The 25,267-nt window shown below is 39.4% G+C and overlaps 1 protein-coding gene across 1 annotated transcript; it reads left to right on the plus strand.

The window, feature by feature from the left end:
- The first annotated feature begins 283 nt into the window (after nt 1-283).
- On the plus strand, nt 284-18,234 carry Tnmd (tenomodulin). The gene is made up of 7 exons (XM_005072505.4): nt 284-553; nt 719-850; nt 9,142-9,282; nt 9,486-9,587; nt 12,864-13,017; nt 17,391-17,557; nt 17,853-18,234. The coding sequence occupies exons 1-7, from the start codon at nt 506-508 to the stop codon at nt 18,060-18,062; spliced, it is 954 nt and encodes a 317-aa protein (XP_005072562.1). The 5' UTR covers nt 284-505; the 3' UTR covers nt 18,063-18,234.
- Nucleotides 18,235-25,267: the final 7,033 nt, after the last annotated feature.

Here is a 25,267-nt window from a genome sequence, read left to right on the forward strand (position 1 = left end):
GGCACACTGTCCTATTTACTTCTGAGTCTCCAGCACCTAGGAAAGTACCTGATACTTAATATTCCTGCAATAAATATTTGCTTAATTGAATGGAATTGAAATAAGAACTCCATTCCATTTTGTGCTCTGTTTGCTTATTTCTGGAGTGTGCAGCATGTATTGCCACTGGTATTTTAAGTTCATAGTGAAAAATCATTTCAATGTGTCCTAGGCTTGATCCCCTTCCAACCCAACCCCCAGGACAATAGTTTTCATTATAACCTGTCTTTGCCATTCTGGATGGAATTCTGTGCACAGAAGTTATATACATATATGGGTATATCTATGTAACAAATCGCAGCACAGGAGCCCCCTGGGCTCCCTCCGGCTCTGGTATGACATATTTGAGCCATATAAATTCAGCTTCTCCTCTGGCATCTGGTCGCCGACTCACTTGCAACTCCACCTCGGCAGTGGTCTCTCAGTCCTCTCAAAGCAGGCAAAGAGCACTGTGTGCTGGGAGACTATGGCAAAGAATCCTCCAGAGAACTGTGAGGACTGTCACATTCTAAATGTAAGTTGATTCATATATTTTCCCTTTTGAGCAGAAGCATGCTTTCACAGATTTATCGTATTGCAGTGTGAACATTAGAAAGTGAAATCGACGGAGACTCTGAATTATGGCTTGCTATTTTGAGGGTTATTGTGTATTGTTTCATTTTTTCTGTTCTTTGCTTAGGCAGAAGCTTTGAAATCCAAGAAGATATGTAAATCACTGAAGATTTGTGGACTGGTGTTTGGTGTCCTGGCCTTAACTCTAATTGTCCTGTTTTGGGGGAGCAAACACTTCTGGCCGGAGGTATCTAAGAAAGTAAGTAACACCCAGTGTTTCTTTTTTGAGTTTGGTTGAATTTAACTAGTGATTAACATGTGAATTAATATGAAAATGAAAACTCCTTCTTTCCTTTTTGTATTCAGTTAGGGACACAGAAAATGAAATCCAGGTTTTTCTTTCATTTACTTATGTAGGTGAAGGGAAATTATCTTCTGCATTTTGTTTGGTTAGTAGTGACAGGAAGTAAATTTACATTTATGGTTGACTTTAAGGAGTTAAATCTCCTGGAAGCTTTTTTAATGTAAAAAAGAAAAACTACTTTCCATCTTTCTTTCCATTATCTGGGCAGAAACTGATAGCAGAGTAACCAGACAGTCACATAAGAAGAAACCACCCGAAATGGCATCAAATGGTTTTCAGGGATCAGGTTCTGACTTAATGCATCTGCTGTGAGACAGGCAGCAAGGAACACTCCCTTTTCAAAGGAGCAGTTCTCATATCTGAGTTCATAATTATTTGTTACTTAACCAAAACTAGAGCCTTTCGGCTCCTCTGCAGTCACAACCATGGTCTCAGTGAGATAGTAATGCCATGGGAAGATAGATACAAGCAACACTAAGTCATTAATCACAGACATGCCAGAAAGCTTCTGATATTGAGGTTATTTGACGAGGCGTGGTTACCATTGTGGTTTGTGTTCTCATACTTTCATGTTATTGTTATTCCTAGGCTCAAGCACAATGGACAAGTTTAGATGTGACCCAAATAAAATCATAGTCCTTTCTTGCTAACGATTTCCGTTTGGATGAAAATTAGGTGAACTAAAACCCATTAAGATGGGCTTTTGGCTTTGCCATATTCTTCTGTATTTGGGGGCTGTTGTTGTTGCTGCTGGTGGTGTTGATTTTTGTCATGAGATGCTCATTTCTACTTGGTAGCTGATGTAGGGAAGAAAAGGCACAGATCCAGGAGGGAAAATGAGACAAGAAGAAAATGGGTTGGCATGGACCATTAGGAGCCAAAGGAGCAATAGGAGCAAAGAGTTCATGGGGGAAGGGGGGCAAGGGGGAAGAAGAAAATAAACTGACTAACTGTCCACATAAAAACAGAAAAGTAAAGCATAGCTACCATGGGATTCTCCACCACTGCTGCAATACATGCTTACATTTAGTCTCAAGGGATACTTTGTAAAGTTTAAGTGGGATGGAGAGCAAACAAGCCTACTTATTTGTTTGCCTTTTTATTTACATCATGTTCTAGAAAGGTTTTCAGGCATCACCCACTCCTATTAGCCCACCCCCTCTGCCCTACTGCTTTTGAACTACTTACTATTCAAATGGCTTTCTAGAGAAGCCAACTATGCTAAGACTAGCAAGGTGTGCAAAACAACCAGCATCAGAAAGGAAACAGAAGTTGAACTGAGAGCCAACATTCATTCCAGTACAATTGCTTATTTATGGCACCACTTAGCTAATTTCTAAAGTGATATGCTGCCCCAAAAGTTGAATCACTAATTCTCTTGGAAATTATACGAATATAGGGCCATAGATCATTTTTGTTGTTGTGAATATAATACCTTCCCTGTGTGTTTTGACTATTCATAGATACCTGTCTGAACAAACACAAGATAGACTTCCTTTTTCCTTGTATCCACTGGCACTATATATGTCATTCTAACCACATTTATGTGTTTTTCTAATCTTACAGTGGTACTTGCTTCAGTGCAGTAATAAATCACTAGGGGGTGACTTCGGGAGATCTTGCCTTTATCTTGTAAGAATCCACACTACCTAGCTGAGTTCATGATCTCTTCCACCTTCCAATTATGCTACCCTCATTTCCTATTTCAGTTCTTACAAGTATGATTTCCAAAGAGCAACTCTGTAATTCCTGAAACCAAACAAAAAACTCAGTCAGTGCATACATGGAAAAAGTAGGAGCATGCTACTGATAAAAGTGTACTTAAAAAGAAAAGATATCAAAGAAAAATGAAGTAATTCATCTTAGGATATCATTTTCACCAAAAGGAGTGTAAAGGAGGGGCCGAAGTCATTATGAAGATATACAGATAAAAGACATTATGTACCTCCTAGAATAAGTTTTTCTACTGTGAACAAATACTATTTACTTGCTATTCCATGGGGAGTTACAATATACTATCTTTCATATGTAAGTCCTGGCCTTCACCACAAAGTCAGGTTGGGGTCACTGTAAATCAGGAGACCAGGTAAAAGTACAGATTCTTTATTCAGTCAACTACTACATTCTATGTCCCAGACAAAGAGCTTGGGAGGCTATCCATGTTCCTAGTGACCAAGACCCTGACTAGGCCTGCATCTGAGCAATTAAGAATCGAGGGAAAATAAAATAGTCTACTAGTCTGGGAAGAATATTTCCAGAGAAAAATGATCCAAGCATCTTGTACAAATTTAAGACTCTCTCTTTCATACTATGGGCTGGAATGAAATGCTGATTAACAAAGTAAACCCATAGTCTTCTGGAGTTTGCTTTGGTTACCTGTGGGATTCCTGAGGACTGTGGGGCCTTGGGTAGAGAGAATGACAGATACTTTTGTGCTTACTGATTGTAGTGATACCTTTGTTGCTACTGAGGGTTGTCTCTGAGCTCTCAGTGTTTGCTCTTCCAGCCCCCACAACACTCCTTCTTGTTTTCTTTTTCAACATCTGTTTATAATAAACAGTGTTTATTTAACATCCTACATCTGGTGTTGACATTTCCATGCTACCAAGTCTTTCCTTTCCCTCCCACCTTCGTATACACAAAAGATCCAGAAGATTTATTTCAAAGCTGGAGTAAGCAATATTTGACTCCTAGTGTACCTCAAGCATGCATGTAGCACACACACACACACACACACACACACACACACACATGCACGCACATGCACACACATACACACACACACACTTATCCAGGAGAAAAATAAAGGAGGATCAACCCTGAGAGAACGTCTGTACTTCTTTCCAGGTTAGGTTTCCTGAGCCACAGCCATACTTACAACACTTGAAAAAGGCTTGAAGAGGCTTGAGAAAAGTCAAGTCCATAAGGCTCTGTGTTCAGCTTTCCTAATTGAGCAGGAAAAACATATTCAGTTCCAGAGATTTCGAGAGGTCACCATATTAAGGATTCACTTCTAAGCAGTAACTTCCTTACAATCCATGAAGCATATTTACTGGGGAAAATAGTCTTACTTAAAGCTCCCTGTGTTCCACATTGAACTTGAAAGAATTAGAAACCAACTCCTCAACTAATCAAATCAACATGGAGAAGACAAACCAAAAGGACTGTAGCTCTTAAACCAGCAGTTTATAAACACAGCACAGATTCTGTATCCCATTCTTCCAAACTTTTGTGGAATGAGACAGAAACACAGTTATGTGGATGAAATGGCATGTGTTTCCTGCCATAACTCAGACTATGTGGTGATTTTTAGGGCTGCTGGGAAGTATTCACTGCCCCCCCCCCAGCAGTCAACATATTCCGGGAGATGCTCCTTCAAATTCCACATTCTAGTAGCATGAGATGAGAGGTCATGTGGATAAGCGAGCATTCTGTCCTGCAACTTCAATTGCAGAAGATCATTGAAACAGTCTCATGTATGCTTCATACCCAAGATCATCCTAGGCTGAAAATCCTTTGCACAAAAGAATTGCTTTCTTGCCAAATCTCAGTCCAGCTTGGTTAGTGGCTATTTTTCTATTACTAGCATTAGCCCCCGACCAACTTTCTTCACTCATCTCTAGGCACACAGAGGGACAACGTTTCTCTCTAGATTGTCTAGACTCTTATACACAGCAGTCTAGTGTACTGGGGAGGCAAATGTTGGAGATGTATCTGGAATCTCTTAAGCAGGGGAACTGAGTTTCACCAGATGCCGCCACATCAGCATTTTAGAAAAGAAGGCATCTCTTCATTTTCTGTTCTTTGCAAGACCCAAGTTCACCCTTGTACATTGCAACTAGAAAGGGCATGCAGCTAGGGACTGAACATTCAGAGGCATTCAGTAACTTGTCCCAAAGTCAGCTTGTAGGTGGAAGGACTAACATTAACACTAGAACATTTCCTGAGGATTCTTTCCTGTTTTTCAGCTGAATTGGGAATTGGGAAGAGGATTGTGGATACAACTAGTATCAAGTCTATAGATGAAGTAAATGGCCTTTGGTCCTTCCTTCCCTCCTTTTTTCCCTCCCTCCCTCCTTCCTTCCTTCCTTCCTTCCTTCCATCATCCTTCCTTTCTTCTTAAAGAGGAGTTTCTGGTTGCTTATGCCAATATTTTCAGGGCTGAGAACTGGTGACTGGAGATGCAGAAGTCCAACTGTGCATAAGAAATAATCTGTGGGCACGGTGTTGGTAGAGCAACACCCAGAAGCCCTTTCATTATCACAGCATATCTCCATAATAATATGGTACAGTGCCTTCCATTCCCTTCCTTTCAGACTAGCACCTGCTAGCCAGCTATTCTGAGCATGTATTTCACCTTTGGAGCATGTACCTCCTAAACAGACAGTAAAGGATGAAGGTGGGGAAAAAAGACCAGCTAGATTAATCACAGGTTTCAAAAAAACAATCCTAAGCCAAATGTCCTCAAATCCCTGTCAGGAGAGGCTAAAGCTGCTTGTCCCCAAACAGATCCTTCACATTACCTGTGAGTCAGCTTTACTCTTTATATAAAGCTTTCTTTTCTGATTGCAGAGACTGTCACCAACAGAGACAAGACAGCAGGGTAAGGTGTTCACATTGCAGGAGGAAGTTAGGGCTTATTGGATGCCTGAACGGAGGACTTAACTGGACTGAGAACAGGGAAGAAAAATGGACAGAGAAGAAAAATGCATTTATGTTCCCTCCATATTTTGTCAGTGTGGTCTTCTTACATATTGCTTGTATTTAACAATACACCCACTATTCCACTGGCTTCTCTGTCCTATTCCAACATTCTAACCCTCATAAAGCCAGTAAGAACCCATTTGAATTGTGTTGGCAAGATGCCCCCACTCTTATCTCCTGCTCCTGGTGTCACAGTACCTAAAATGCACCCATTACAACTTCATTCGTTTGAGTGAAACATTGCATTCAGTTTTTCAAACTGACAAATGTCTTTTTGGTTGCTAATATCTAAATGCAAAATCATTTTTCAGATTGGTTTCTTCTCTTACATAAGATCCCTAAAGCAGTGGCAGATTCCTGGTTGTCTAGACAAAAAAATAAAAAACCAAAGGGACAGATGGAAATGAGAAAGGCATGGAAAAAGGCTATGAGGGTACACAGTGAACAGGATATGAAGATACCAGAAAGGGGGGCTCATCTCTTTGCCAATTTGGCAAGGGCATATGTCATGTCACATGCTGTCTTTGCTCCGTCTCTTCTGGAATAAAGCTAAGTTGGGGGCAGAGAGACTGAGAAGAGATGCTTGAAGCACACTCACACCTTCCTAAGGTCAGCCATCCTGTCTCTGCTTCAGTTTGTTCCTGGACAGGGTAAAGTCATTTAGTGCTTCATCTCCTGAAGGCACTTCAAACCAGGAGCCAGGGAGCTTAGTGGACAGCAAAGTACTTCTGATGCCAAGGGCATGAGCTCAGTCTTCATATGGGCCAGTGAAGCTTGCATAGCCATTACCCAAGCAGTGTGCTCCAAGGGGACCTGAGTGCGACAGTATGTCTGGATTTACTCAAACCCATCTCCACACAGTCCAAAGTAAGTCATTGGCATCATCCTCCTAGACAAAGGACAGTCTGTTTCAAAAGGACACCTTTGATAGCAGAATTCCATCTGGGTGAATATGTAGCTCCCTGCTCCTACACCGTCCCACACACTAAGGATTCGTACACAAATGAAGTCATTCTGATCTCACTCTATTTAAGAAGCTCCTGTTGCTAACACAAAATCAACAAGCTGATTAATGGGTACAATTAACACAGATGCCTCTTCCCTCACTGAATAATAACAACAGCAACACACACACACACACACACACACACACACACACAAATCCAATTCTTTGCAGCGATGTTGAAAATAATGAAGATCTGCTGAGCTTGGCAGTTTCCAATAGTACTCATCCAGAAAGGTGTCCAAGTACAGTGCATTGCCAAGAGTGCAGGAAAACTCATTCCACAAAAGTACACTGAAATTTTAAATGTCACCAGCACAGTCCCATAGTCTTCTACTGATGATTGAAAATGCAGTCTGTATTTTTTCTTTCTTTTGCCCAGGTAGGCTACAGTCCAATATCCCCTAGTCTCTAACCCAATTTTTCCATGCAATAATCCATCAGTGGTGCTACTGATGAAACAAACACCCCACCCCAGCCCCTGGTGGCTAGCACTGTCAACATTTGTCTCCACAACGGATAGTATTTCTAAAGAAACTACCCCCTATTGGGAAACCTGACAAGCCTGTGTCTGAAGAGGATGCCTCTGTCCTCTGCTTAAGTCAGCGGACTGAGAGCTCATTTTTTTTTGTCATACCTAGAAGTTTCTCTTTTCTAGTTGGCTTGCAGAACTAGAACTGAGAGGACATAGGCAGAAGCAATTAACAAGCCTAAAGGCATTTTCTACCTGTCACAAACAAGGCCAGCCTTCACTCTGCAGTTGCTGGAGGTTTCTCCATATTCTTTTCTTTGACTTTAAAAGACCCTACCAATTGCCAAGGCATTCCTTTAGGAAGATAAGAATTGTCATTAGTGACTACACTTAATCAGCAAACAACTGCTGTCCATGTTTAAGACACTTCAGGGCTACAGGGAGGTAAAATGGCTTTGCCTCTGTTTTTCTTTTCAGCAGCTCCATCAGACTTTCATGCTTGAAGTAACACTTGTTTGTACAAACCAATCCAACCTGTTTTTCTACTTGAGTTGGGAAAATTTTGACCAGGTTAAACTAACATGCTGTCACAGACATCAGCAGACACAAAAAACAATACAAACCAATGCAAGCTCACAGAGGGGGGAGGTGGATGCCGCTAGGAACAGCGTTATTAGAAAGCAACATTGGCTCTGCAGACAATTTGCTTCTTCAGAAGGACAAATGAATACATAGAAACCTAACAGGCAAAGACCTCCATGCAACAGGGAGAAGACAGACTTGTAAATGGCACCATTAACTCTGCATTGTTTGCAACAGAGATCAAAATCCTTTGGAATTGGTGCCCCAAATATGCCCCAAGTTATAGGTTAGATGCTTAGCCCCAAGATAAGAATAAATCACTGGACTGGTCCTCTTGGTGTGTAGTGAGAGAATTGTCTTTTAGAGAGCAGAAGGAAGTTTGGGGATTTGTTTCAGCCACTTAAGAAAGGCTTGATAAACAGCCACTCAGAGGCTCTCTCCTTGGAAGATTCTGTTACTTAATTTATGGCACCTCACAATGTCACCAAAGTCTATCCATGCAGAGGAAACCTAGAGAAGTTGAAATGGAATCAAGTTTAAAAACACAACCCAGCAATAACCTGAGTGGGGACGGTTAACCTATAAAATTCCTTGCTAAGAGAAGGCAGGTGACTGCTAGATTTTGAAGAACGAAAGAAAATAAATCCATACAGGATAAGATGATGACTGAATATTGGCCAATACCATCTTCAGATTCTAAAAAGGACAAACACAATACTATTGGGGCACTATTAAAATTCATGGAGGGCCTCACCCTCCCTGAGGAATGGTGTGGGGATTGGGTGGGAGGTTGGAGGGGACTGATAGAGGGACAAGGAGGAAGGAGGGGTGGGAGAGGGAGCTGGGATTGACATGTGAAGCAAGCATGTTTCTAATTTAAATAAAAACATAAAAAAGAAAAGAAAAAATCCTGATAGATATGGGAATAGAGAGTAATAGCTAACTGTTCTAAGTGTTTTCAAATCGCTTTCTTGGGTGTACTAGATTTCACGGAAGGGATGGTAAGAGTAATCACCGGACACTTAGACAAGGAAGCAATAGCTTCAGGAAGCAGCATAGGCTTGAGGTGATTCCCTAGGCTTACCACAAGGGGAAAATACTTCACAGGCTGATTTGCAGGGTATCATTTGCTACATAGCCAAGGGTGCCAAGAAAACCATTGGAATTCTTCACAATTAGCTCAGCTGCTTGGCTTCAATACAAAACGCTGACTCTGAAGGAATCCCCGTATCAGCCTGAATGCAAAAAAGCACCTCAATTTGATCGCAAATATTAAAGAATGTCTAATGACAAGCTGCTGTGATGACCCCTCAGGAGAAACACTGTGGAACGGGAAGGTGCCCTGGGCATTTCCCCAATGAAAGCATTTTATGGAGGAGTTCACAGGCTATCTGAAGGCTTGCTTTTCTTCCCCTGCTCTCACAGACCTATGACATGGAGCACACTTTCTACAGCAATGGTGAGAAGAAGAAGATCTACATGGAAATTGATCCCATGACCAGAACAGAAATATTCAGAAGCGGAAACGGCACTGATGAAACATTGGAAGTCCATGACTTTAAAAATGTGAGTTGACCGTTTCCCCTGAGGTTTTCTATTTAAAATATTATAACCATTGAATCAAGTTAAATATTTTTAACTTTCATTTCATTTATGACAAAGACTTCTCTATGAATTCCAAGTGTGCTAGTCTGAGGCTCTGGTAGGTCACAGAACTCATTGGGGCCATTACAGGAAATTAATTATGTTACTGTTTTGTCTGTTTGTAGGGATACACTGGCATCTACTTCGTTGGTCTTCAAAAGTGCTTTATTAAAACTCAAATCAAAGTGATTCCTGAATTTTCTGAGCCAGAAGAGGAAATAGATGAGGTATGTGAGAAAAATGATGGTAGTAAAAGGCATCATTGACTGCCCAACTGTTGTATGGAATGCTCTCTTCTCATTGAATCTTCAAGCTTGTAAATAGGCACTATTGTTATCCCCATTTTCAGATATAGGAGCTGGGACATAGGATAAAAGAGTGACTTGCTGAAGGTACACAGCTAGTGAGTAGCAGATTGAGGTCTTGAACTGAGGCCTTTTTTTTTTTAAATGAAGTTCATCCTTTGGGATGTAACACTATACATTCATACCCAAATACCTATTTTAAAAACAACAACAGAAACCCCATGAAGGCAGGGTTTAAATGAGTCCACCAGACCCAAAATAAATGATAAACAAGTATTTATTAGGGAAGCACTTAAACAAATCATAGTAAATAACCACCTTGGTCTTCCTGCTCCAGAAGATGCAGTCTCTACCCTTCTGATGCTCTCACTACAACTCAAGAGAGCGAGCCAGCCCCTCCTCTTCCTTATAAGGGGTTATGTCTGCACACCTGAAGTCACACCTATAGGATGTGGCCACCACCACACGTTTACTGGCAAAGGAAGTTGCCACTACCAGCCTATGTACTTTTGCTCCCAAACCAATGATTTCTAGTGAGAGGAATGAATCAGAAGAACAAAAGCAAACATGTGTATGAGAAAGACTTCAAGAGAATTAGGTCAGGGATGGATAAGATGGCTTAGGGACCCCTAGTTCAATTCCCAGTGTGCACAGCAATCAGCTCATAACTGTCTATAACTCCAGCTCCAGGAGATCCAACACATCTGGCCTTCTTTCACATGCACATATCCCAACACAGATGTACATCCATGAACATAACTAAAAACATAATTAAAATAGGGGCTGGAGGGCTGGCTCAGAGGTTAAGAGTACTGACTATTATTCCAGAGGTCCCAAGTATTCAATTCTCAGCACCCGCATGGTGGCCCATAACCATCTGTAACCATAGTTACAGAGGATCCAATGCCTTCTTTTGGTAAAATAGACAAACACGCATGTAAAACACCTTACATATAAAATAATAGTAAATAAAATAATAAAAATAAATTGTGTTTTTAGAAAGAAAACTAATCCCAAGGCTACACACCACTTCTGTCACGCTTCAACATTCCCCCACTTTAACATTTTATGCTGAGCTGCTAGTGTCATAATCCAAAGTGCTCTCCGGGAGAAGCAAAAGCAAAGGCAAAGACTTCCACATAATACGGATTCTCTGGAAACACTGCTAAGCTGGGATGACTAGGTCACTGCCCCAGTTAGTGAATGAATGATTCCAGGAAGCCATGGAAGATGGGTCATCACTGCCTAAAACACAGCAATCCTTACAGCCCTTGCAGTTCTTTTGGTTTAGTTTGGTTTGGTTTTATATTTAAACTTGGAAAACCTAAAGTGCAACTGTGGCAATGGCATAATGGACTCTGTATACTTTGAAATTATGGGAAGTTCTGATGGGTTACACTACTTTTCCTGTTCCTTACCCAAGACTCCTCAGGGCTGTGGCTAGTTACTTTCTCATGCTACTGCTCTCTTCATGGCTACAAAAGTTTCAGACACCTGTTCCCAGAATCCCCCTAAAGAAGAAAGTATCACTAGATATTTTTGCTGCCAAGATCCATGGTAGATTTTGCAGAGTTTTGTTTTGTTTCTAATAAATTTATATTAGATGCTTCTGGAAAACAGATCGACTTCCAAGAAATAGGGGGGAATGATTACATGAAAGGAGATTAGGATTTAAAAGATACTATAGAGCCAGACAGAAGGGTCAGCAGGTGAAGGCACCTGTGGTCAAGCCTGATGACCCAAGTTCAATTCCCAGGATCTACCTGACACAAGGAGAACCAGTTCTTGTGGGTTGCCCTCTGACCTCCACATGCGCACTATGACATTTACCCTGCTCCCACAATACACAATAACTAAAATGTTTTTAAAGTGACTATATGAAATATCATATGAAAATGTTTACAGAAAATAATGTATCAAGTACAGACAGGCCACAACGAGAGCCTAAATTTATAGAATGGGATTTTTCTGAATGATACAGGAGCCCACGTCTTCTCTGTGCCTCAGTTTTTTCCTCAGTTCATTTGGTGGGATGTTTAAATAATACCCATATTGGTCACCTGGTAGTAACATTATTTCATCTCCAAGAAAATGTAATTTCACACTACAGGTCTTTTTTAGTGGGACAAATTTGTGGTTGTGAATTACACAACCTCTCTAACTCTGTACTTGCCTCACCACCATATCTATGGTGTGTGTAAGTAACGCATGCAGAGCTTGTATATAAATAGCCCTGATTTTGCTAACAAAGCTGGTCAGCGCATCAACCTCGTTTTATACAACGCCTTTCAATGTGTTCCAAGGTCTTCACAGACTCAAGGGCAAAACAGCTTGAAAGTTGTGAATGGTTCAGAGAAAAAAAATTATACAAAGACTTATTTTGGATAATAAATAAATACACTGAAACCATAAAGCCAGGAAGAAACAAAAGAGGTATGAAAAGGCTTTATTAAGAGTTGTGCTAAAGCGTTGAAGCCTTATTGACAGGTAGAAAGAACTAGGTATTCAAGGCAACAACTCATAGCACTAGAAATGGAAGTGAAGGTATTTTTTTTTTACAAAACTGAGAAGCTCTGTAAACCATAGCCTTCTGTGAGATAAACCTTAAGCATCTAAAATGAATGGAATTAATGAGCCCACCTTCCACACTGAATACTTACACGTAAAACACTAAACTTAAACATTAAACATAAAACATGTAAAGACAAATTTCTCTTAAATCTGATATGATAGATAGGCTAACTGGCTATTTAACTGATCTGGCGTGAAGATTATAGAAGGTTTTTTTTTCTTCATCTTGGGGTGAAATCCTGTGTTCAACCTTAGCTAAAACAAGGCAGGTATTCACCCATTTAAAGGGGGAGAAATGTAAATCACTCATGTTCCAGATAATCAAATTAAAACTTGTATGGCCCAGGAATTTCCTAGAACATGATGGAAAGCCTCTCAAGGGAAATGATGGCAGACAGTGCTCTTATTTTAGTGAGCAACCTTTCTGCCAGAACCAGAAGGAAAGGATCAGTTAGCTCCTCTGTGGGCATCTACTGTCAGTGTAACATGGCGAAAGCTCTCCAGCAGCCGTCCCCAGCACTGCAGCCATTACTCAGGCTTGAAACATACTGCTTTTCTATACTCCATAATGTCTAACTTGCTGTATTAATTTCCCTACAGTCCCAACATTGACGTTTCTTCTTTCAGAATGAAGAAATCACTACAACTTTCTTTGAACAATCAGTGATTTGGGTTCCTGCAGAAAAGCCAATTGAAAACCGAGACTTTCTGAAAAATTCTAAAATTCTGGAGATTTGTGATAATGTGACCATGTACTGGATCAATCCAACTCTAATAGCAGGTATGGTATCCTATCCCCAATCTCCTTCTCTTCCCAATGATGCTAACATGCTAAGCATGTTGATACATATCTGCATTTTCAGTATCCATGAGTCTGAAGCAAGGAGATTTTGAGTTCAAGGCCAACCCAGGCTATGTACTATCTATATACTATATAGATAGACAGGTGTGTAGATACACATATGTGTGTGCTTGTGAATACACACACACACACATATATGTACATATATATATATTATATAGCAATATATTATCACAAAAAGTTAGTAACAGGTTAATGTTTCCAGCATTGAGAGACCACATTTCTATGAAAACAAATGATCGGTTTATACCTACTTGGATGAAACTGTATATGCTGACTGTGGCAAAGAGGGAATTTTTCACAGCCAAGTTATAAATCAGATAAATTAATGCTGACAGGCTTTTAAAATATCTCAGGAAAGGCAACACCACCCTAATGTGACCAGTGATAGCAAAAAGCTAATCTATCTTTCTTTGTACATCGATATTCATTGCAGCAGGGATACCAGACTATTCCTCAAAACCACAGTGTCCCATCCCAAGAACTGGGGAGACATGAGACCAAACAGTGCACTGCTGTCTCAAGAATTCTCATGTCAAATGGCATTCTCTCCAGAATATATGACAATTGTGGCAGTACAGTTTCTTTAGGAATGTTTGAGGAATCACTATAAATGGAATTGAAGGTTAGGGGTTCAGAGCAGAAAAGTACAACCTTCATTTCAAGAAGACAATGGTCCCCAGACACCTTATTCTGTCTAGCTGACACAGGTTTCAGCCTCCCTCACTCTGCACAAAAACTACTTCACTATATTACTCAAGACAGGACAGTACCAGCAATGCAGGCCTCTACTGGCATTATTTGTGTATTCTTTAGATGACAAAATGCAATCTGGTATCCCAAACTGGATGCTGCAAAACAAAGAACATGAATGGAAATACTGATAAATAAAGTGTATCATTTGGTTAATGGCAATGAACCAATGCTTACTTGTTAAGAGAAGCTTTTTCTTTGAGCCGCTTCGGTTTATCCCTGCCAGTTGCCTGGGCTCTGCCGCTTTGTAGACCCCAAATAACACACAAGACGCTATATTAATTATGAAGCTGTTGGCCTTGCTTTTTTCTTACTGGCTAGCTCTGACTTAAGTATTTACCCCATAATTGTTAATCTAAGTATGTCTCTTACCGGAGAGGTTTCCGAGCTTCCTACCCCAATGGCGGTTACATCTCGACTCTCTTGTGTTTCCCCTTCCCAGAATCCTCCTCGACTCCTAGTCCCTCCTATCTAGGTTTTCTATTGGCCAGACAGTACTTTATTGACAAATGCACAGGCAAATAACAGGACTTCCCCAACATCTCCTCTTTTCTGTTTAAACAAAAAGAAAGGTCTTAACTTTAACATAGTCAAATTGTATATGACAGAACAGTTATCAAGTAGGAACACAGTTACAACATTTTGTCTATTAACATTTAGCAACATCTAAAGAAAATATCATCCATCCCATCCTTGTGAGTCCAAAGTCCTATATGTAGCTTATCTTTTATCATAACTAAGGAAAACTATAATTATAACTATCTGTCTTCAACTCCATCAAAGACCACAGAAGGATAATATATAAACACCAGGATTGACAGAGACATCTTACTGCCTGGACAGTCACCCGAAGTTCCTCTGTAACGTTGGGGCATCCATCTTCAGCCCATAGGCCACAATGTGTCTGGAACACTTCTCAGCAAAGCAGGAAATTTCAAACTGTCCATCTGCGTTGGCAGTCTGTCAGTCATTTTTCTTTGTCCTGCAGAAAGTCTCGGAGACTCTTCATCAAGCAGGAACCCTGTAAGACTGAGTTCAGTAGTCACTTTCCTGTGGGTCCTGCATGTCCAGATGATACAACAACAGTCAAACAATCTAGGCAAGAGCAGTTTCTTGCCCAAATGGCTAATCTTGCCATGTTGAAAGCAAACTTTATAACGAGTTTCTTCGATGCCCATCTTCCTCTCAGATGTATTGGTGCTGCCAGGAGCAGACATTTCTCATTGTCAAGGCAAACCCTAAACCATTTTAAATGCCATGTTCTGAAGGTCTTTGAGAGGTTTGAAGACTGTCCATCTCAAATATATTTCTGTATATCTAGAAACCTAACTTATGTAACTAGAAATTCTATTATAAGTAACTATCTATAGTCTGTATTCAATTATGCATTACGTTGTAAAAGATCAGTATAAGCACAATACTTAATCAAGAGGAGAAATATAAGCATCACAAAATTGACCTTGATTTTGTCTCAATAAATGAAAAACAATACCCATACCATAATTCCCCTTTTTACCATTAAAAAAGATTGGCTGTGATCACTAGCCAATTATAAACAATCCCATTTAAATGAAAACAAAGATTTATAAACAAGATGGGAATTGGGATGTCGCTCATTCCAAACTGCTTCCTGCTGGAAGGGGGCGCTGTTTATACCATGGGGATCATGACAAAACTCAGAAACCTGTATTGTATAAGTCCATATTTTCGGGGTCTGTAAGACTGCATCATCTTCGCTGTTTTGATTGTTGGAACACCTGGTCCACTGCTTCCGGGGGTCTTGGTTCGTCAAACCACAAAAGCCTGGAAGGAATCCTTAGCTTTTCATTTTCTGTAGAAACATAAATAAAAACTCCTATTCCAAGTAACATATCCTTACACTTAAATTTTGAAGTCAAGGCATTTTTAAAAGATAGAAGTTGGATTAATTCAGCAGCATTTATAATCAAGTGTACTTTAGCAGCAGTTCCTTCCTGAGCAAGCAAAAAACTGAAAAACACAATAGCGTACAGTATCCAGACTCTCTGTGTATTTTCCATCTTTACGTGGCTTATTTATTTATCTATTATTACTTTATTTCTTTCACTTTTATTTATTTTTCTCTGAGACAGGGTTTCTCTTTGGAAATCTGCCTGCCTCTGCCTCTGGAGTAAATCCTACCGGCGTGCGGCACCACAACGCCGGCTTTTGTATTTATATACCACTTTGTCGTTTCAGTTTCTCTCTCAATCTCACATATATTTTTAAACACACTGTAAACCTTTAGAGGTTTTGTTCATCCAAGTCTGACTTTACTGTATATCTTTATGTTTTTCTGGCCACGTGTCTTATCTGTAAAACAGCGGCTGTTTTAAACTGCCGGTTTTTTCGTCAAGATGGCGGGCGTAAGCGTGATTCCAGCTTACCGCCTCAGTCCATGCTGACCTCCAGCAAAAGCTGCCACTTCCAGCTGTATGTACACCCCTTTCAATCGGTAGCAGAGTCTCTTAAAACAACCTTGCTGTTTTTTGTTTTTTTTTTTTTCTTTTTATGCTGAGTCAGGAAGACTCCGGTAAACAAGCCACGTGAATCTCGGCTTGTCGATAGCAAAACAGAGCACACCTGAGAAAAATGCTGCTACCAATAATCTGTGCTTCTCTCTGTTCTTCTGTTTCTAAAATTCCTTTAAAGCTTTTGTTATTTTGCGTGGAAATTCATGATCCCACTTCTGACACCATTCTGTTAAGAGAAGCTTTTTCTTTGAGCCGCTTCGGTTTATCCCCGCCAGTTGCCTGGGCTCTGCCGCTTTGTAGACCCCAAATAACACACAAGACGCTATACTTACTTATTACTTATTGACAATTGTACCACAGTTGTGTAAGATAACGAGTAACAGAATAAAATATAAGTAGGAAGCTACACTTTCAGCAAGTCTTCCACAGATGTCAGTTAAAAATAAATAAGTAGGTCAGGAGTTAGAGTACTTGTCTTGTAAAAAATAAATAAGACACTGGAGATGGTGCTGAAGAGATTTCTCAGTGGTTAAGTGCACTTGTTGCTCTTGCAGAAGACCCAGGTTCAACACCCAGTACCCACAGGTGACTCACAACCATTTGCAGCTCCATTTCCAGGCTGTCTGGTACCCTCCTCTGGCCTCTGTGGGCACTGTATGCATGTAGTACACAGAAATACATGCTGGCAAAACATCCATGTATGTAAACATCATAAATATAAAAAAGAGACATGAAAGAGAAGTGATAGGAAAGCAACTGATATGAAATCAAATCAGGTAGGAAATATTTCGAGCTCTTGCACCTAAAACATTGAGGGAGACAGAAGTCCCTTGCCTTGTGTCAATTGACTCTACTACTAAAAAAAGGGGCAAATGTTGGTGAGAAGTGAAATATAACTATCCACTTAAAGAGCTAGGAAACACATTCCATGACTGTCTAAACTATACCAGTCAAAAAAAAGCTCTCCTTAACTTTTATTCTCCTAAACATTTCTCTCAGAAATGAATGCAAAATAATGGCATCACAATTTCTTATTTACTATCTTAGTTTCAGAATTGCAAGACTTTGAGGAGGACGGTGAAGATCTTCATTTTCCTACCAATGAAAAAAAGGGGATTGAACAAAATGAGCAATGGGTAGTTCCGCAAGTAAAGGTGGAGAAGACCCGTCACACCAGACAAGCAAGTGAAGAAGACCTTCCAGTAAATGACTATGTGAGTGCTACCCACTGCCCTCATTTTCTGGGCAGAAACAAAAGAACTCTCATAAAGTTTACTACCTCTAAAAGCAAGTGGAAATAATATCATGATTTTAACAAACATTTAAGAAACTTAGACTCTCTAGGAAGTACATCTACCACCAACTTTGATGTCTACATCTCCATGATTTGGCTAAGAAAATTCTCACCAGCCTCCCAACTCAAAGTCACATAGTTCTCTCCTGTTTCTGTTTGGTAGGACTCTTCCCTAGACACTTTTTCCCTTAACCACTGTCTTCTTCTTCTTTCAGACTGAAAATGGAATTGAATTTGACCCCATGCTGGATGAAAGAGGTTATTGTTGTATTTACTGTCGTCGAGGCAACCGCTATTGTCGCCGTGTCTGTGAACCTTTACTAGGTTACTACCCATATCCATACTGCTACCAAGGAGGAAGAGTCATCTGTCGTGTCATCATGCCTTGCAACTGGTGGGTGGCCCGCATGCTTGGGAGAGTCTAATAGGAAGTTTGAGTTCAAATGCTTAACTTTCTGTTAGCCAACATATAATAAATGCATGCTATTCAATGGTTTTCTGTCTATGAGGCATTTGCCTCCTAGTAGCCTATCCTCCAGAATTACTTTTAGGATGTTCCTCTCTTTGTGTTCTAATAAACTTCTACATCATCATCAATGGCTTGTTGCTGCTGAACACAATGGTACCTATTGTGTTTGCTGAGAATACTCCTGACAATTGAAATGGAATAGACCTTCCTAACATGGATGGCAAAATGGCAAAAGTGTCAGTTTACACTACATCAACAGACTTGGGTAAAGCATACCAATGCCCATATTTTTACTATTCAGTTTTGACAAAGTTACAATGAAGGGGTGATGATAAAATGTTTCCAGAAGCAATGAATAAAAGCATAAAATTGTGTGCTTAGTCCCAATGCTTAATTACCTGAAGGACATGCTGTGGACTTGCTTAAGTGTCTATAAAACTGCTGGTCAGGCAGTGAGTCACAGCAGGGCAACACTAAAATGTGCTAACAGCTCAGACTCAGCAAAGGAGAAAGCTAACTTAGCAAAGGGGTTCCTGGGTTTGCCTCCTGTGAATGGGAACTCAACTTTGGACAAATTCAACATTTTAGAACCTTCACATCAGACTTCTCCTTAGATCAGTATCTGGGTACATACTGTTCCAAGGCAGTTTTCTGAAACATGAAGACCAATAAATAAAAATTCACAGAAACAGACATAAAAAATTACTGAGGTGAAGAATTAAATGTGCTTTTCCCTCCCAAATTACGGGGAACTAATAATTTGCTACTTAAGGAGAGGTAAGACCTAGTTTCCAATTACCCCATATTTTCCTTAGAAATAGAAGAGTACAATGGGGAAAGAGAGAAAATGTTGGAAGGGCAATATTAACTTCAATGTCCCTGCAAGGTCAAGTTTCAAAATCCATGCTCTGCCAATCTGTCACCCCTTACAGTTTTATTTGAGATAACACCCTTTATCACCAAAGTATCTGTAGGTCAGGAAGTCATATTCTCTCACTTCACTGTTGAGAAAATACTTAGAAAGAGTTATGACCAAGATTGATTTAGGAATAGCACGTTACTAATTACTAGCATACTTGAATTATTAATAGTCACAAAATGAAAGTACAATCAAATATATCTAACAATACATAACACTTAAATGTTTCCTCTTTTATTAATGACTAAAAGGCACCAGACCTTTTTGGATTACTTCAATTATAACAGGAATAAATTTATGCTAGAAGTAGACAAATGTGAAATATGAGGTTGTATGAACGTAGTGATGTTAGCTAATTTATTCATTTTAAATAAATTACTCTTTAATAGTGTTTCCACAGATTAGCCAGTAATTTTAAAGTTCCCAAGACACTCAAAATTTGGTAGTCTCTAAGATACTATATGTACTGTACTCTGTGGAGGATACAAATTAAGGTGAAGGTATTCCTAAGAACAAAAACAAGAATACACAATCTTAATGAATACAGGAACATATACAAAACAAACTACAGTTGTATTTCCTAGGTACATGTGCCACACACCTACATACAGAAGTATACACTGTTCTACATAACACTTTTGAATTCAGGATTTCTATTCACATTCCCCCTCCTTTCTTTCCCTCCTCCTCTCTGTCTCCATTCTGGAATATGAACCCAGGGTTTTGAGCACGTGAGGCACAGAAAGCATTTCTTGTTCAAATATCATACCTCAACCCACTAATAATTTCACAGTGGAAAGTATGAGTCCTTTAGTGAGACAGACTATGAGATCAAGCAGGGAATGAAAGGAGCATGTGTAAGAAGCATTTAAATCATCCCCTGGTTTACAGGGAAGAAAAACACCACCACAAATAAGCAAAGAACCCCAAAACATTGGCCTATTTCAGCTTAGGCACAAGCCGGAACAGAAAAAGAAACTGTGATCTCACTCCTGCCACAACTTTTTGTACTCCTTTGAGTCCTGTGTAAGGAATCATGCCTTATGCTATGCCCAGATCAACTCAGTTAGAGCTAGAAGAGCCTCAGTTACTGCTGCCTGTCTTTCCTGTGCCAACATCCCAATCACAAGGAACAGGACTGAAGAAACACTGACCGCCCTGTGTATGATTCACCTGTGTATGTATGTGCACTGATTGCATGCCTAATTCTCTCAGAAGCCAGAAGAGGGCACAGGATCCTCTGAAAACAAAGTTACAGACAACTATAAACCATGTGTGTGATACAAACCCAATCCCAGTCCTCTGCAAGAAGAGTAAGTGCTTTTAACTGCTAAGTCATCTCCTCAGCCCCCTGTAGTCAGTATTTTAAGTAATCTCTCCACTGACAGAAATGTAAATGTATCTTTGTCCTCTGCTCCAGGCTCTTACCAAATGCTCCCAATTCTCTCTCCTAAACCATCCTTCAATTATGTTTATAGTCTAGCTCATTGTCTTAGCCTTAACCATGATAGCCTGTCCTTGCTGAAATTCCCAGGTTGCAGATTAAAGTAAAGATAAATTCTTTTACACAAAGTTTATTTTTCACATACAGATTTTATTAATGTCATTTTCTTACCTGAAAGCTACTTACTACGTCAAAGATAAGGTGTAACTCGCCTCAAGACATCCTTAACCAAACCACTCTCAACAGCCACCTCCGATCCTTTTTTCCTCTCACTACCATATCTTCCCTGCTTGGCAATTCTCAAACCCCTTACTTTCATGTTCTGTTTGTCCAGTCATCCCATCATCTCCTTTCCCTCTTGTCTACACACACAATCTAAATCTGCATTTCAGTATGGTATCTCAAGTATACAGGAAACTCCTGACCATGTTTTAGTAGGCAATGAGACAGAAGAGGAGGAAGAAGATAGAAGAGAGGAGGTTAGAAAAGAGTACAATTATAAGGCCCTTAGGAATAGCATCTAAAGTTAGCTTTGAGCTTTGTTCAAGTTTGTTTAAGTACTTACCGTACTTAAATCCATTTTCATATTCCTCATCTTCTGACAATTACAACAGTGAGAAATGCTCTAATCCCAGAATGATCCAATGTCCCCATGACTATCTACAGCCCAGTGACCTATTTCCATTATTAAACTGCAGGCTTGTGCATTTTGTTTTTTGGTTTTTCAAGACAGAGTTTCTCTGTGGCTTTGAAGGCTGTCCTGGAACTCACTCTTGTAGACCAGACTGGTCTTGAACTCACAGAGATCCGCTTGCCTCTGCCTTCTGAGTTCTGGGATTAAAAGCATGTGCCACCACTGCCCAGCTGGCTTCTGCATTTTAATGTCAAGTTTAAATGATTCTTAGTATAGAGGGAGGGGAAAGGCAAAAGGAAAATGAAATATATTAGCGTTTAGATTCTTTTTGGGATCTAAATTCCAATTAAGAAGTCAGGTGAGGCAAAGCCATCCATCGCTCCCACTCGGCAGAAAGACACTATGCATTAGTGTGCTCAGCGCCTTCCTGCACACCTAAAATGGCTCTTTGGCAGGACTAGGGGCAAAGAAAATCTATTTTGAGTTTTTATATATAAGGCTCACTGTCTGGCTGAGTCCAAAACTGTCACTTTGGCTCCTAAAGTCTAACGCTGAAAGCTTACTGAGATAAATATGGACCTTCTCATTCAGGCTGTCAGGAAATGCGTGGATCTATTTTATTTATACCCTTAAAAATGATTTCATTTTGGCTTTCCTTTTTTGAAGAAGCTTCATCTAGGGCTTAATTTTGCTGACAGCGTGCTGTTCCCTAACAAGAAAAAAAAAGTAACTGCATATTCAAAACCAGGTATAAGTGAATACACAAAAATTATTGTCCGTGACATCATAGAAGTCCTGCTCCAATGTCTCCTAGAGTAGTTCAAATCAATATCTATGAAAGCCACTTATCTAATAACTGCAATTGTGACTTCTTTAGATGAATATTCTGTTCTAGTATTTATAGACTAAGAAGTAAATAGTCACTTGCCAACTTGCTGCCCTGGTATTTGTTTCTGTTTTTACCTATAATTTCCTCTACTTTCTTAACTTCATATTCATGCCTATTGTCCTTCGTAAAGGGGCCCTAAAAGACGGACCTATTGAACCAAAGGAAACGAACCAAGCCACAAGAAATCCTTCAGCCAAAACAAATGGCAGCAACAACCAAAAGATTACACCAATGCCATAGTGCTGAGCTGATCTCTGACAGTGATATTAATACACTGCTTACATTTATCCTTCCCTAATTGATGCTATCATCTGCCATTCTGAATTTTCCACTGACAGCAGTATTTCTGCTGCTCTTCCAGAGATGTTGGCTACTAAAATACGACTCAGGCTTACACCCTTATCAGTCTTCATTGAACCAAGAGCAAGACACTCATCAAGGGCAAAGGACTTAAGGATACAGGACCTAGTCAGAGTTGAGCAAAGAAAAAGCAGCAGTGTAAGTGCCAAGAGATAGAAGACAGAATGTGAGCTTGTTCATTTTACAAAGGAGTGCAGATTTATTTTACAAAGCCTTGCCAACTCACAAACACCCTGTCCACCTGCAATCCATTCTTCGGTGTGAAGGTTGCCTGTTATACAGCAACCTTGTTTTAGTTGTATATATCTAGTAAGCCAATGTGCTGTAACCTGCCCCCTCCAATCCTTCTAATAATAGACTTTGATGTTTTGTTCATGGTAAATCATATTATTCTGAAATCAGAGTGGTTTGTGGTTGACCTTTTCTATTTCCTGTTCCTCTAAATTACTTCTCCTTTTAAGAATGTCTTCCTTTAAGGTCATACCAACCTAGGACAACTGACACATTAATACCACCACCAACATAGGAATAACCAGAATTGAACTTTACAATGAAAATAAGATGCCCTTCTTGTTTTATAGCATTCATAAAATATTTCTCATGATACAATCTATACACTTTAAACAACTAAGGAAGTATAAGACAGTTTTTGCTGAAGAATCCAAAAGAGCAAAACTTCTTTAAATTCTCAGAAAACAAAAATTTTCTTTCAAAGGACAACAGTTGGTTTGCTTTGAACTTGACTACCAAGTGTACTGAGAGCTCTGTAAAGCTTTATTTCCAGAGAATGTTTCTTTTTACTGTATCATTAGGATCAAGTTTGGCTGTACAAAACAATAAACCCATCAAAGTATGTAACATTTAAATAAGGTGATCCACATTGTTTAGTCAAATGACTTGTGACCTCCTCCCCCTTTGTGTTCTACCATCCTGATTATGTGATTTTACCTTCAAGTTTACCTCATGATCACAGACAAGTCTAATTGTAGTTATACTCACACTCTAGGCTGGCATCAGAAAAAAAGATAGAAAAGATAAAATGCTATCCTATCTTTTGTGTAGAATTCGGTTTATGTACTCTAAGCTTAAATGTAATTATATGACCAAATAGAGTTAAAAAAAAGACTTGCATTAGTTTCATGTTTACCTCAAATAAAATAAAGATTCTATTAGTGATGAAGAAGTTGGAAAGATGCAGTAGAAAGGGTAACTGGCAACTTGGCAGTTTTCTGGTAACTTGTCATCAGATCTACAATCATGGCTACTGATTCAAGCATGCTACTTTTCAAAATCCCTGTTCAACTCAATTATATTACTTGCAAAGGGGCAAAAGTCATTGACAAATAAGACCTGTTCTTATATAGTCACAAACCAGTCTGGTTAACTTTATCTCGGAAGAATGAAAGCAAAAGGGAAGCAACAGCACCTGTGAAGAAATGAAAACTATGTTCACAAACAATGTGAAGTCAAAACACTGTGCAAGGCAAGGTTGAATGTAGAAAGATAACCAAAACCAACTTTCCTGACTCTGGCTTTACTGCAGCTTCACCCCACACATCTAGGTTAATGCAATGGTATAAAATTGCTAAAATGTACAACTTACACCCAAAGACAGAACACAGTCGAACAATCACTCTACTTTTATGATTCTCCAGGCTTTTATTTGGGGCAAAGGAGAGAGCATGAAAAGACTTAGAATTTGATGTGGAAGTCCTTTAAACAGCCCTACCTGGTGCCCTGGAGTCAGAATATGGCATTGTTTTGGAGAAACTCCGGGGACAGGTTTGGCCTCTCAAAATCCATCAGATTTTGGAGTAAGACCTTCATAAGATGATATTTTCATTAAAGGGGTTTTATTTCGACAAAGTTAAATTGACTAGAGAAAAATGTGTTTTTCATGGTGGAGAATAAAAATGTGTCTAAAAGAACAAAGTAAATCTCATGACATATTATACACAGAACAGATGTGAAAGGTTGAGGCCAGGAAAAATTATTTTACTGTCATTCAGGGAAACCTTTCTTTTCTATTGAAAGCCAACAATCCACACGTAGTTTTCAAAATTTGGATTCATTGGTCATTCTGATGAATATGGATCTGAAGATATAAAAGGCTGTAACCAATTTATATACCAATCCCAAGAGTAGAAACATTTATATTTGCAGAAATTACAGTGATTATTAAGGCCTTAATAAAATAAATAAATAATTATTAGTTTGAAACTCACTCAGTTTTGGGGGCAACCAACAGAAACTCATTCTCTGCCAGCAATTTGTCGTGGATACTCACCAAATATTAACTAATACCCTGCACTGTGGGGAACCAGTATTATACTTAGGTATCTTAATGAAGCCTGTTCAAGTACTGAGAGATTATTTCACAGAAATTCTATTTGTCTTATGTTCAATATATGCTTTGTTCTTAAACTTGTTTTCTGATCGCCTGCATCTTACTCAAAAGCCATTCCTTCTCTTTGAGTTTACGAAAAGTTGTACAGAAAACACTGAGACGGGTTTTTCTTTAGAGTAGAGTACTATTTTCTTCTTGGATACTTTGATTTGTGGGAGTTGGGAAAACGGAAGAAAAAATCGGATACATGTTTTAGCTTATCCCCAAAGCCTCCAAACCTATCTAATCCAGTATTCTTTGTAGATGAAAACTAAGCAGCTTTCAGTAGCTAAAAAGGAGAAGAAAAACTTTAATCACAGAACACTTTCCTAAGGGTCCACATGTTTTCCTCTGGAAGTCTAATTACACACAGCAAAGTCTATTGTTTAACAAATGTAGTAATTCAGCATCTCCTAAGTTTTCTTACACATTTATCAACTTTTCACACCCCATCTTAAAGTACTCCCTCAGAGCCTGCATTTCATCTCATGAGGTGACATGCGTAGGAGCTGTTTTTCTATGTTTTTAC

This window comes from Mesocricetus auratus, unplaced genomic scaffold, assembly GCF_017639785.1.
Source record: "Mesocricetus auratus isolate SY011 unplaced genomic scaffold, BCM_Maur_2.0 Super-Scaffold_100003, whole genome shotgun sequence".
In the NCBI taxonomy this organism is placed as follows: Eukaryota; Metazoa; Chordata; class Mammalia; order Rodentia; family Cricetidae; genus Mesocricetus; species Mesocricetus auratus.

Excerpts from the sequence above, each read along its gene's own strand:
- Tnmd (XM_005072505.4), top strand. The coding sequence starts at position 506 with ATGGCAAAGAATCCTCCAGAGAACTGTGAGGACTGTCACATTCTAAAT. Across the intron at positions 9,283-9,485 it reads AAGTCCATGACTTTAAAAAT|GGATACACTGGCATCTACTT; the intron begins GTGAGTTGACCG and ends GTCTGTTTGTAG. Across the intron at positions 17,558-17,852 it reads ACCTTCCAGTAAATGACTAT|ACTGAAAATGGAATTGAATT; the intron begins GTGAGTGCTACC and ends TTCTTCTTTCAG.